At 38.6% G+C, this 14103-nt stretch overlaps 1 protein-coding gene across 1 annotated transcript in view; it reads right to left on the bottom strand.

The window, feature by feature from the left end:
- RBM26 (RNA binding motif protein 26) overlaps positions 1-14103 on the bottom strand; it is a 96509-nt gene that overhangs the window by 44256 nt on the left and 38150 nt on the right. The window contains exons 7-12 of the mRNA XM_090023795.1: positions 9785-10024; positions 8005-8145; positions 7507-7647; positions 5877-5988; positions 5179-5338; positions 1546-1710 (exon numbers count right to left, since the gene is read on the bottom strand). Of these exons, the coding sequence (XP_089879921.1) occupies positions 1546-1710; positions 5179-5338; positions 5877-5988; positions 7507-7647; positions 8005-8145; positions 9785-10024 (959 nt within the window). The remainder of the gene's footprint in view (positions 1-1545; positions 1711-5178; positions 5339-5876; positions 5989-7506; positions 7648-8004; positions 8146-9784; positions 10025-14103) is intronic.

Genomic DNA, 14103 nt, shown 5'->3' with positions numbered 1-14103 from the left:
TGGCAACTGAAGTATTAGCATCATGGGGATTAACACTAACTGCACGATGTATGTAGCAATAGCTGGATTTTTCAGGCATAAATACGTATTGTTATTCTTTCACATTAAAATATGATCAAAAAGTTGCTAGTGTACTTCCCACGAAGCACTTTGAATCCAGTATTCTTCATTTCACTTGTTAAATTGGCAAGTGACACTGAATAAATAGTAAGAACCATAATTCTGGTCCTTTCAGAAACTATATTACCCTCTGCTACTTCAACTACTCATTTGCAAAAATATGAAAATACAAACATGCACATGCATTTTCTGTTTGTATCTACTTCTTTCAGTTGCTTGGTTACAAAAGAGATAAAAGGGGAAAACACATGTAAAAGACGGTCTGATTTAGGATGGATGGGGGCCAACTGAAAAGTAGTATTCTCTTTGGTTTGGAAAAAATAAATAAATTTGTGACTGAAAAACACTCAGGTCTGATCACAAGCACTTTCTAAGAATTACTTAACAGAACCTAATGAAAATCATCTTCGTTACCAGCAGTTTTTCCAAGCAGATCCAGAAAGTTATCTAGATATAGTAGCTGTTAACTGGGACATTTAGCAGGGCGATTACAAAAACAGATCACCCTTCCTCCCAATTTCAAGAAATAAAGTTCTGCCTTTAGTACTGGCAGGGGGAAAAACAACTCTGGGAAGTCACAATTTTACAAATAGAGGTAAACTAATTTTATCAAAATAATATCTTGGTACAAAAAAAGAAAGGGATGTAAAAACTAAATTTTAGTTTTTAGACAAAATTGCAGGTATAGGACCAGAAATTAATTATATATTACAAAAGTTATTCCTCATTATGGTCCTAAAATACAGAACATCAATGGCACAAAAATCTGGGTTTATTTGTTCTGCAGTTTGTCTTCAATGTTACTGCATTCCCCACTATCCTGTAAATTCTAGCCTTATGTTTTAATGAAAGTTCAATTTTGCTATTTTTCCCCACTCAGTAGAAGCTGAACTCTGTCCTTCAAACCCCTACAGTGGAAAAGACTATATGCAGAAGGATGTGCATGAAGATCAGGACAGAAAGCATTTAGGAGGAAAAGGATATATTTCAGGGGAGCATAAAAGATTGGGAAAAGGCCCTTTCATAAAACAAAATGCACTATCTGACGCACTTCTCTTCTAATGGTCTGCTACAAAGAAAAGGCTGCATCAGATAAACAGAGCAAGTGATAATTAACAAAGTAAATGCTACTTCAGAGCCTCATTTAAAACTTCACAGATGGTTAAATGGAACAGAATAATCCAGAAAACACATAATGGTGTCAACATAACCATTTCAACTAAGGACCTTAATTCATATCTTACTAATCAGCTCTTGAAACTCAACACCAGGGTCCAAGGAAAATTAATAAAGGTAGTTTTATTCTTTTAAACTTTATACTCCAAAATAACTTGTCTACCTTTTAGCAATTTAATTAAAAATACTAATTGAAAAAATAAAATTTTAAATTCTATTACAGGCAGTACATAGAATTAACTTCTTTACCTTTTGTGGGATAGCCTGCATTTGTGGACCACTGCCTTCTCGATGCCAATAGACTTTAATAAAACGATTATTTAATACTGCTTCTGTGCTTGATATAGCTTTCTTTGCCTCCTCATGTGTGGCAAACTGAATAAGGGCACCTTCTGGATCACCCTGATAGGCAACCTAAGAATTCAAACAGAAGTCAAGCACACACACAGCAGTTACTATTACACACACTTAAATGGCATTTCTATCGACCGTAAGTGGCAAATTTCAGCATCTTCCATGTTATGATAGATGTTGAGATGGCGTTGTTGCCATGATGGTCCAAGAAATGTGCGACAGGTAAGAATTCTTGTGGGTGATGTCTTTTTTTGGACCAACTGCACGGCTGGAAAAGATATAGGTAAGCTTTTGGGCATCAGGCCTGAGGAAGAGTACTGTAATACCCGAAAGCTTGCCCATGTCTATCACAATGCAGTTGGTCCAATAAATGATATGCATAAGAATCCTCGACTCTCACAGCAACAACATCACCTCAACAAATATATCATCAACATCATCATTAAACTGCTATTTTCAGCTTTAAAACCTCCCATTAAATCCATTATGGATTACTGAATAAAGATTTATGATTTTAGACTTTTTTGCCATTTTATTTGGAAGACAAGGGATGTTGGTGATCTGAACTCTCAATAATTATACCCCTAAATTTAAAACTACTGGCTTTAGAAACAGAAAATCATATGCAGGAACTCTTTTGTTATTCATTATTTAAGATAATTTGTTTTCATTTAAAATATTAAGTACAAACTAAGTTTATGGAGCATGATAATACAAAATTCATACACTAGGATGGCTTTATACATATTTTCATACAAGTGCACTCAAGGATAATATGCTAGTCCTCTTTTCAGTCAACTATAAATAAACGTGTAGGAAGTCAGACCCAAGGTATACATTTTATTAGCATCTTTCAGAAGCATATAACTACAAATTTCATTGCCATCCAAACTTAAAATTGCTTTTTGATATTCTAAATTTATATTTCCAGTACGCTGGAATACCCCAAACGTTTGCTTTGTGGTCCATATAGTTCAACAATGGTCTAGGTATATATACACAACATAGCAGCACGTAGGCAGATACCTACCTCAAAATACAAATATTATAAATGAATACATATGCTTAATTAAAAAAAAAGTATATTTAGGCAGATAAAAAAATATTCAATATTCTTTCTTCTAATATAATGGAACTACTCAGTTGCACTTTCATAGGTATGCTATCAAAATTCTTCTATTAAAAAAAAAAAAAAAAAAAAAAAAAAAAAAAAACTTTCCACATACAAAGATCCTCTATAAACTTTCCACAAAAGGTGAACAGAAAAAGTAATCTGCAGCTTTACATTACTTTCACAGTACAAAAGAACCCTTTTAGTTAAAAATAATTAAATAGACTAATAACTTGAAATACAGGTATTTCGAAATTAAAAGTTTGCAATTTCAAATTTTTAATGCCTTTGCAAAAGAAACACTAATTTCTATATAACTAAATACTATTAAAATGTAATGGTTGGGTCAATTTGAAACAGAATTTCTTTATAATGTGCCTTTTCTAGTAGGGTGACATACACTTCATAAAATGTCCATTATGTCCATGTAGATTTTATAAAGTCTATGCAAGACAAGGAGTTATATAAATACCAAAAGGCCAGAAAAGGCCAAGAATGCATGTAACGTAAGAGGTTTCTACACTCCACATGGCAAGGAGAGATGCGGGGACCCCAACCAACAGCTCCTTCACATTAGAGGCCTAAGTGAGATGATGACACTGCAGAGATTCTGAACTCCACATCGGCCCAATGTTTTGAAAACTACAGGAAATTAACAGATGAAGAACTTCATTAATGTCATGAAGCAACCTTACCTTAAAGCTGAAGTTAACATGTATATTAAGAACATTTTAAAAACCTGAACAATAGGAGGTAAAGTAACTAAATGGTCAAATGATTTCATGGAGGTTATAAATATATAAATGCGCAGCAGCTTAGACAACAGAAAGAAGTTATCTTGAAATACAGAACTCAGGGATAAACTAGCTTCCCTATCTAGCTCATGTCTAACAGTGCAAGATCAATTTGATTACAGATCGAAAGACAGATCTATATCTATACATACACACACATTTATGGGTGGGGGGAGGGTGCAGGGATGGAGCACTGTCACCTAGTAATCTGTGGTGCGCCACTTCACCTCCAGCCCTGTGCACTCTGCCCTGCTCCCCGCCCCCCCCCAAAAGTGTCCGGCCCCATGCATCACTCCGTGTCTGCCCTGTCTGGCCCCCCACCTCACCCACTGCTGCTCCCAGAGTAGCCCCGTGCGCCCCTCCCACCACCTGCCACTCCACCCCGCACTACTGCTGGCTCCCAGGAACAGGGGGGAGGGAAGTTTGCATGCAGCGCCAGCCGCCGACACCCAGCAGCATGCAATATGCCCCACTCCCTGCGCCTCCCTCCTCCTCTATGCCGACTGTTGTCAGGGCTGGGCACCAGTGGTAGCAGCAGAGGGTGGGGGCACAGTGGTGGAGGGGCAACACTACTCGGAACTCCCCCGCCCCCACCCTTTTCCCTGCCACCTCCCCCTCTCTGCCGGCTATTGTTGGAGGTGGGAGACGGAGCAGTGGCTCCCTCTATCCATAACACTTCGGGCCCTCACAGCCAAATAGGCGTGCACCCTCTCAGTGGCACATGCACAGTTGGCCCAGAGCATTATGGACAGACTAAGGCCATTATTATATTACATTAGATAGCTATCTATCGCTGAAAGAAAAGAAGTCTTCAGGAAGAGCGTGGATCCAATATATACACTTTTTTTCCTTTTATATACAACTTGGATCACCTAACAAGACGCTCTTCCTGAAGACTTTTTTGTTCCTTTATTTGTTAGGTAATCCAAGATATCCATCTATCTACAAATAGATACAGCTCTCTCTATCTCTATATGTATCTCTCTCTCTCTAAAATGTGGAACTATATGCATAGTTCCATATATGTGATATATGTATGCATCTTGTATTGCCTAACAAAAGAAAAACATCTTCAGGAAGAGCATGACTCATCTTAAATGCTTTAGTTTTCATCTTGTTAAATCACATAGTCTGCTAATGCCACAGTATTTTCAGGTATGGGATGTAATATTAGCTGCATAAAAGGTGGCAGTAAGAAGCTAGAATTTCAGAGTGGCTTAAGGTTGACTGCCTCAGTGGAAAGGTGGAAAAGCTATGACAACACAACCAGAACTCAGAAAACAGAGCAGAAAAGGAATCTGACTGGATTTGTTTGAAAAGTTTTTGAATTATTAAAATTTCAAAAACCTGACTAGTCCGCTGTGGGAAGTATTTGTTCAAGAAAAATACTCTGGTCTTTTAAACAAACAAAGCTTTCATTTTAGTTCTCTGTGCTTTCAAGGAGGATTACTAAATATAGGATAGATATGGTTACAAAATAAATAAATAAAAACAGGCAGATAAACTGAAAATGTTTTCAGGTAATCAAGCAAAGTAGCATAAAAAATCCACCCCTGTTTTCCCCCTTTGCAGTTTACCTTTATCATCAATGTGTTGTCACAGAACATTTCTTTTGACTCTTACCTGTAAATTTACCAAGCTTCCAAATCTGCTGAAGTGCTCGTTAAGTTTACTGATATTATTAAGTTCTGGAGGAACTTTCCTCAATTCAAGCTTTGTATTTTCATTTCCAAACTGTACCTTCTTCTGAAATCCAGGACTGTTTGTTCTGTTGAAATTTTGCCTGCAATAAAATTTGAAAGGAGAAATTCAGAGCGCCTCTAGTAAAAAAAATTTAAAAAGGATATCCCAAGCAGTTCACAGGCAGGTCTGAATCCTATTTAAAATATTTTCACGTAATTCTTTCATGGGACTTCAAGTTAGTCAAACAAAAATTGAAGTCGATGTGAGCACAGTGTTATGTGGGGAAAGCTGAAAAAGAAAAATAGAATGATTAAGTTTCTACTGTTTTGCCAAATACTAAGATCAGAACAATATCAAATCGGTTAAACATGTACATAAATAAGGGCAACGACTTTAGCAGCTCAGACTTTGTTTTTTCCTCTCCTTCTGAGCAATTAAGAAGCCAGTTATACTCTTGAAAGGAAAGCTCCTAAATATTTTACTCTAGACTACAAGGAGCAAACTCCAAGGCTTAGATCTACCATTTATAGAGATATTTCAGAAACCCAAGAACATTTTCTACTAGCTTGCTCAGTTTCCCAAACATGAACTTCCTTAAATTCAAATGATATTACTACATAGTTTTAATGACCACTCACTTGTCAAACCAGGTCTTCTTCGTAGGAATTCCACCATCCCCTGCACCAATTGTTCTCTTCCTGGACTCAGAATCCACCACTATCCTCATACTGCTCTTATTTGGTGGCTTCTCTGTACACAGATGTGAGATAATATATTAATTCTCTGGTTTTCTTTAAGTTTTGCACCAATATGTTTTTGCTCTTTAAAAAGTATGAAATAACTTTATACTGAAAAAGATGCTATGCTCCATAGATTAAGAACTAAGTACTGCATTTATTTCAACTAGTGGAACTGCTAATCCACTATTTCAGCCAATTCGCCAATCAGAAGCCTAATGACGTCCTAATCTCACTTAGTGACTGACTTGTGCCCTTGGACATAAAGAGCTCAATGTCTCATTAGAGAGATTTCTGGTCAGTGAGCAAGCACAGCAAAAGTTATCCACCAGAATAGACCTAGCCCACTTTTAGTGGGATTAACAAGAAGCGGCTACCTGATTTGGCTCAATGAGTCAAGTCCAGGGGCAGGGTTTCCATGAGCTACAGTATGTACCTCCAGCAACTGGGCAGCTGCTTGAGCTGCTGCACTGCACTGCTCCAGAAACTAGAGGGTAAACACTGCCACTGCTCACCCCCCCCCCTTTTCCCCCGATGCTGATGTTAGTCAGTAACAGCTACTAAAACCATCAAATTTGGCTGTGGGCAAGGGGATGAAGGGACAAGCACCAGCAGCATTTACCCCGTGTTTTGAAGCCATGAGAACATAGCAGCTCTGGCAGCTGTGCCTACAAGCTCTGTGGGCAGCAATTTAGCCACACAATTTAACCACCAGTTGGATAACCTGGATGGTCTGCAAACAACGCTGGCATCCAGCTATAATTTCTGTAAAGGTCTATGTCCAATCATGAAATAACACAACATAACAGAACAACACAAACTAATCGGAAGTTAGACACAACATTATGTATAGCTAGTCAGGAGCTGGCTACTGAGGAAAGCTTCTACTGAAAAGTAATTGAACTGGAAGCTCCTTAGTAGAATGCACATATAGCCTATCATAGATCTATATTGTGATTGTATCCTTGTATTCTCTTCCCTCTGCATGCTGTTTGGCTTACTAGACTTGACTGTTTTCCTGTGCCTGTAGGCAGTACCTGCTGCCACATAACAGTTTACCTTCTTAAGTTTTGTTACAGGATAGGAGAATTCTGTGCATCATGTTGTACCGAATTGCTATGCATTTCAATAGCCAATTTGTTTTTTATTTATATATACATATATACATATACATACACATATACATATACATATACATACATATACATATATATGATTAAAATGAAACATACATACACACACACACACATATATATATATATATATATATATAAATATATAAATGTTTCATTTTAATAATGGAACAATGTGGATTTTGGGTTATTTTTAAGTCAGAAAATTTAGTAGTTTGTTTTTTTTAAATCAAGAGAAAACCAGGATCTCTGATCATCAACCATGCGTTGTTCTTATTCCTATTTTGCTCATTTCACAGAAAAGAAGGGTATAATAAAACTGCAGTGGGCAGCCTTAAAAAGTTACCACAGTTACTGTTAACAAAAGAAAACAAAAATAATGACAACTTTCATAATACCTCTGGGTGGCAGATCCATATCGCCTGATGTAAGCCCTATCAAATTAGGCCGTTGGGCATGAACTCTGTGCCTATACATAGGCCTGGAAGTGTTTGTTATACTTGGAGCTTCAGGATTATATCCATCTGTGTCGTATGTTTCTGGTAATAAAAGAAATTGTACAATAAAAGTAAGTTGCAGCTATAAAATCCTAGTTCTGAGAGCCTGCCATTACCTATGGTTCTGACAAATAATAATCAGTCATGCAATACCACCCTCTGAAAAAAAGTCACCTGAGTTTTAGTAAAACAGAGTTAAAAGATTCTTGCACTTGCATGCAAATTTTCAGATCAGAACATAGTTAAAAGCAGACATTTATAGTTTAATTTTTTGAACTTCAGAGGCAAAGACTGTCTGCCCGAAACAGTACAACCGTATAGCAAGTTCTAGGAACCATGCTATTATATATTAACCGCTATTATTCTATTTAGCGAACACCATGGACAAAGTATCAATACCTGCTGTAAAGAGAGAGGGTGGTGCAGGAGGTGGCTGGTGATGAATACCAGTTGTAACAACAGTAGGAACAGAACTTGTTGCTGAGTTTGGGGGAGCATCCATACCAGCAGGTTGTAAAGGTGGAAGCGGAGGTGGTGGTCCTGTCAAAACCATAAAGGACACTATTTCATTTTCCTTTTTATCTCCTTGACAATGGATTCAAGCTCCTACAACAGATTACTTAGAGCAGAGGTAGACAACCTTTTCCTGCTTGCAGACCAGAATGACCTGCTTGCAACCAGTGCTTGTCCCTAAGGCCATACAGGGAGAGTGGTCACAACCAGAGCCCTCTGTTGCTGAATGCTGCCCGTCTGCAAGCCCATGAGCCACACAGGCTGCCAACCTCTGACAGAGAGGTTACAAAATGTCTAGCCTTGGAAGTGTTTAAACAACACATTAAACAAACACTTGTCTGTAATAGTTTAGACAGGGACAAACCAATCTTAAAAAGGGCACTGGACTAGATGAACTACTGATGTCCCTTCCAGCCTCCTTTTCTATGAATCTACCCAAGGCCCCAATTACACAGGCAAGGAACTGCATTTGAAGCATGTGTTCAAAAATACTTAATTAAATGCTTCACAGGAAGGATACTCGTTGATTCATGTAAAGCTGTTCTCACTGGCACCTTAAACTACGTTAAAATACAACTTACAGACAAGTTACAGTTTAACACTTTTCACACACAAAACCAAATATTCATTGCCAACCAACTACTTTATTTACATAGTGAATATCCCTAATTAAACTGTATAAAACACAAATTAGATATTACAAATTTAGTAAAGCAAAAAAGACTCTACAGTTTGCAAGTACCCACAATTTAATTTGTCAAAAACCACAACATTCTCAAGAATATAACAATATTACAGAGGACACTGAAGATCAGGTGAATTAAGCTTGACGTTTAAATTATCAACAAATACACATTTTGGATGTGACAGAAGGTAAAGCAAGCATTTAAGAAAAGCAGAACACTGATACTATTTTTTGTTCAAAATGATACCATCAATTTGAAATTGAGACAATGAGTTTAAAGTTGTTTCAAGTATTAATTACTGTTTAATGGTTCTATCAGACCATTGTGATTTATGTTTGCATCACACTGAGAAAGAAGGACAGGAAGTTACAAAACCACCATGTCAAAGGTGAAATTTTCAAAGCTTCCTAGAAGGTCTAGACACCCAATTCCCACTAAAACAAGGGAGAACCATTTTCTGAAATCATTTTGGAAGCTTTCATAATATCATACTTGCAACTGGAAAAGGAAACTCACTGAAGAAAAGTTTCTTTCTTTTCCCTGTTCTATTATCTTGGGTGTCACAAATAATAGCAGATGCAATATTTTCAGACATTTAATTTGCTGTGCTTTGGGTTTCTTTTAGACTTTGACAAGTTCAAATCAAGTGCTCCACAGAGGATTTTGTGGATTTTAAGACCTCTTCCCCTAACTCTTGTCAAAATCTGGCTGCTTTGAGATTTCAACACAAGCTATTTCAGGGATAATACCTGCAGCAATTAAAACTATGAATCTGAAATTAAAATAAACAATTTACAAGTATAAAAAATACATATATTAGAGAAATCAAAGCATTTTGGAGAAGCTTTTTTAAAATCTATTTTAATCAACTGATCATATTAAATGTTGCCTGTTAGTCTGTTATGTAGGCCAAATAACATGAATGCATTTTGCATCTAGAAAAGTTCTGCACATAAATCTTTTTAAATTTTAATTTTTACCTGTAACAGGTGGAAGGCTGGGTGGTAAAGGGCCTGGGGGTGGCACTGGAGGTCTAAGATTAACAGGTGGAGGACTAAGAATTGGTGGTGGGGGAGGAAGTCCAGGGGGAGGTGGTCCTTCAACAACAGGGGGTTGTGCTGGAAAAGGCAGAATGCCAGGAAGATTCACATCTTCTACAACTACTGGGTCACTGCCATGATCAAAAGGGCACATGTCTCCTCTCATACAGAAACCCTTTTCTGGAAAAAAAAATTAAGTGTTAATAGCATTTTGCATCAGAGGTATGATCTTTAAGTATATAGCAGATATTCTTTACAATACAGAACCTAGAAATTTAAAATCTTTGCCCAATTTTAATTACCTAGACTAGAAATAATTAAATAGCCACTTAACATGATTGCTACTTAGCCTATTCATAAAGAGTTAACCATGTTAGTATGAAGTCAAGCAGAAGGCAGAGCAGAAGTGAACCTTCTAGACCATTTGAGCAAACTGCAAGTTCTCCACAGAAATCTACAAAACATCATAAAAGTTTAAGATTTTCCTAACAATTTCTGCACCAACAGTTGAGGATACACTAGCAGCAAACGGTTTAGTTTCACTGACAAGGAAAATAAGCACCACCGAACAGGCTATGAACACATGAGCTTGGAAACAAAATGGTCTGGATGCCTTGAAAAGATGCCCAAGTAATGCACCTGAGACTTGGGTTTCCAAGAGGTTTAACACGGCAGTGGAAGTGTCACAGGCTACTGCTATTTCCATTATAAATATGTGCAGCATAGGAGCAGACATTGTTTGACAGTGAGATAGAGCACCCTGCAGCTGTAACACTGACTGGCTACAGGAACTTAACAGAACAGCCAGAGAAAGAAACCTGGAAAATATAGAGGCAGACTTAGGGTGGAAAGAGACTTGCCAAGTATAATAATGGATATTACCCAGGTATAACTTCCAAATTCAATGTAAACCCTGATAATGCTGTTTAGGTGCAAAAAAAACAAAAAAAAAAAACACAAACAAAAAAAATTAGCATGGACCAAAACCTTCTTTTGAAAGCTTCATTTTAAATGTTCAACATAGGAAATTTTGAATTAAATTGTGCATATTGCAATGGTTATCCAAAAGCATTGAAATGTTTTAGTATACCTGTAAAAGATTCTCTTTAAAAAACAAGCCATACACACAGCAGACAGCAAAAAGCATTTTTTAATCTCTTTTTACCAGCACGTCCAATGTCACTTGCTTAAATAATACTCCCTGAAAGTACTGTAAGAAAACCTGCTCAATAAAACAGCAAGAGAAAAAAGTATTAACTATATTCACCTTAATAAACTATGTGGATAGAAAAAGGATACACTGACTTAGTTTCAGGAAGAACATTATAAACAGATATTGGAAGACTCAGAAAATAAAACTGAATTGTTTTATAAGAAAAATCATCATGATGGAAAAGGAAAGAGTATAAAAAAATAGGATTAGAGAGGCAGGGAATATGCCCTAGATGTTCAGACAAAAATCAAGACAGCATCTAACCCCGAGAGGAGGAAGTAGATATGAAACTATATGTTCTCACAGTGCTTAGGGTCAGAAGGGTCCTAAACAGATCATCAGGTCTGACCCCCTGCCCCAGGCAGGAACAAGTGCTGGGGTCATAACATCCCAGCCGGATATCTAACTAGCCTCCTCTTGAAGACCCGTAAGATAGGAGAGAGCACCATCTCCCTTGGGAGTCCATTCCAGAGCCTGGCAGCCCTAACCATAAACTAAGCCTTCCTGATGTCCAGCCTGAACCTTCTCTCAAACAATTTGTGGCCGTTATTCCTAGTAATCCCCGGTGGTGCCCAAGGGAACAGAGCCCTCCCCCAATTTCCGCTGATCCCCCCTGGTGAGTTTGTAAACGGCCACCAGATCCCCTCTCAGCCTTCTCTTGTGTAGGGTGAATAGGTTCAGACCCTTTAGCCTCTCTTTATAGGGCCTCCCCTGCTGCCCCTTAACCATGCAAGTGGACCTCCTCTGGACCCTCTCAATGCTAGCCACATCTCTCTTAAATGCAGCACCCAGAATTGGATGCAGCACTCTAAGTGTGGCCTGACCAGTGCCGCGTAGAGGGGAAGGATCACCTCCCTGGACCTGCTTGTGAGGCGGTTAGCCTTATCTATAAAGAATTAGAACGCACAAGCAGAGAGGCAACTCAAAGAAAGGTTCCACAGGGATTTGTTTTTTTAAATCAAAGTTGGCAATTGATAGAATATTAATGACAATCTAAAGGATAGTTTTATAGTAGTTTCTGGACACTTATAAGGCTTATTTTTGGAAAAGTAAAATCTGGTAAGATGTTGTACAGGATGGACTACATAAAAAAAATAAAACAATATACTGGTATGGACAAATGCCTATATTAAAATAGGTTACCACAGAACATCTGATGTACAGCAGCTTTCAGAGAATCATAAAAAATTAAGATTGGAAGGGACCTCCCGAGGTCATCTAGTCCAACTCCCTGCTCAAAACAGGACCATCTCTCCCAGCCAGGTCATCCCAGCCAAGACTCTGTCTAGCCAGGTCATAAAAACTTCCAACGATGGAGATTCTACAACCTCTATGGTAACCCATTCCAGTACTTTACTACACTCATGAGAAAGTTTTTTCCTAATATCTAACCTAAGTTTTCCTTGCTGCAAATTGAGACCATTGCTCCTTGTTATCTCATCTGCCACCACTGGGAACAGTTTAGCTCAGGCTTGTCCAACATACGGCCCACAGGTTGCCATGAGGTCCTCCAAGCTGTTTTTTGAGGCCCGAGGTGCTGCAACAGGAAACGAAAGTAAACACTGTACTTTCCTTGGGGGGGGGAGGGGGATGTGATACCACTTCCTGTGAGGTCTTTGAATATGGCTGGCCAGCCCACTGGGTGATAAAAAGTTCATGATCCAGCCCCACATTCAAAAAAGTTGGACACCCCTGGTCTAGCTCCACTCTCTTTGGAACCCCCCTTCAGGTAGTTGAAGACTGCTATCAAATCCTACCTCAAATCTTCTTTTCTCCAGACTAAATAACCTGCTCCCTCAGCCTCTTCCCGTAAGTCCTATGCCTGAGCCCCCTAACTATTTTCATTGCCCTCTGCTAGACACTCTGAGTGCTGATACACATGCAGGGAGCCAGCTCCGACACACTGTAATTACAATGCAGTGGAGCAGACTCGATTAATAGAATCTGCTAGAGGGTACCAATTGCTGCGCTCCAGCAGGCTCCAGCATCAGATGCATCAGCATCTCCGTGCTGAAAAATACCAGCAGGGGTGCTTTAACTAAAACTTGTTTGACGAGCTTTAGTTAAAGTGCCTCTGCCATTCTTCAGCACAGGGAACACTGATACACGTAATGCTCTGGGCGTTTTAATTACAGCAGCTCTCAGAGCCACTAATTGAAGCGTCCCACACACTTTCCTAAAGCATGTGTATAAAATGCCCTCTCCTATTTGTCTACATCCTTTCTGTAGTGGCGGGCCCAACACTGGACACAGTACTCCAAACGTGACTTCACCAGTGCCAAATAAAGCAAAGAATGACTTCCCTTGATCTGCTGGCAACACTCCTGCTAATGCAGCCCTGTATGCTGTTAGCCTTCTTGGCAACAGAGGCACACACTGTTGGCTCATATTCAGCTTCTTGTCTTCTGTAATGCCCAGGTCCTTTTCTGTAGAGCTGCTATTTAGCCAGTTGGTTCCCAACTTGTATCAGTGCATGGGATTCTCCGGTCTTAAGTGCAGGACTTTGCACTTGTCCTTATTGAACCTCATGGAATTTCTTTTGCTCCAATCCTCAAATGTGTCAAGGTATCTCAGAATCCTAACCCTACTTGTCTGCTCACATTTACTTAGAAATTAAATGAAAGCTGAAATCAGGAAGTTTGAATGAAAAAGGGCTCAAGATCCCTTGTTTAGCTTTCAATTTGCCAGGGGCAAATATAGTTTTCATGTGTCAGATGTTCTAGGTCAAGTTCCTACCAAATGTTAACTGCCTTTAATCTAAGATAAAGCTTAACTCAGTCTCAGCATAACAACTACTTATGGATATGCAGTTTCTAAAAATACGTAAATCTGCATCCCAAAGTCAAGTGGATGTAAAGCATAAAAATCTTCTAGGGCTTAGTCCCCACCAGCAAAAGCTTCTTATAAATACCTACATCTGCATACCTAAACTGGCAGACCTCCTTAGTGTTCATGCAACTTGTGAAATAAAAGCACATCTTTATCTGTATAATTATGTCTATAGTTGGGCTTTGGCTAGTCTCAAAATGTCACTCACTACTCTGTC

Source organism: Crocodylus siamensis, chromosome 1 (assembly GCF_052110815.1).
Source record: "Crocodylus siamensis isolate JL-2025a chromosome 1, ASM5211081v1, whole genome shotgun sequence".
In the NCBI taxonomy this organism is placed as follows: Eukaryota; Metazoa; Chordata; order Crocodylia; family Crocodylidae; genus Crocodylus; species Crocodylus siamensis.
This window is presented reverse-complemented; position numbering and strand designations above follow the sequence as displayed.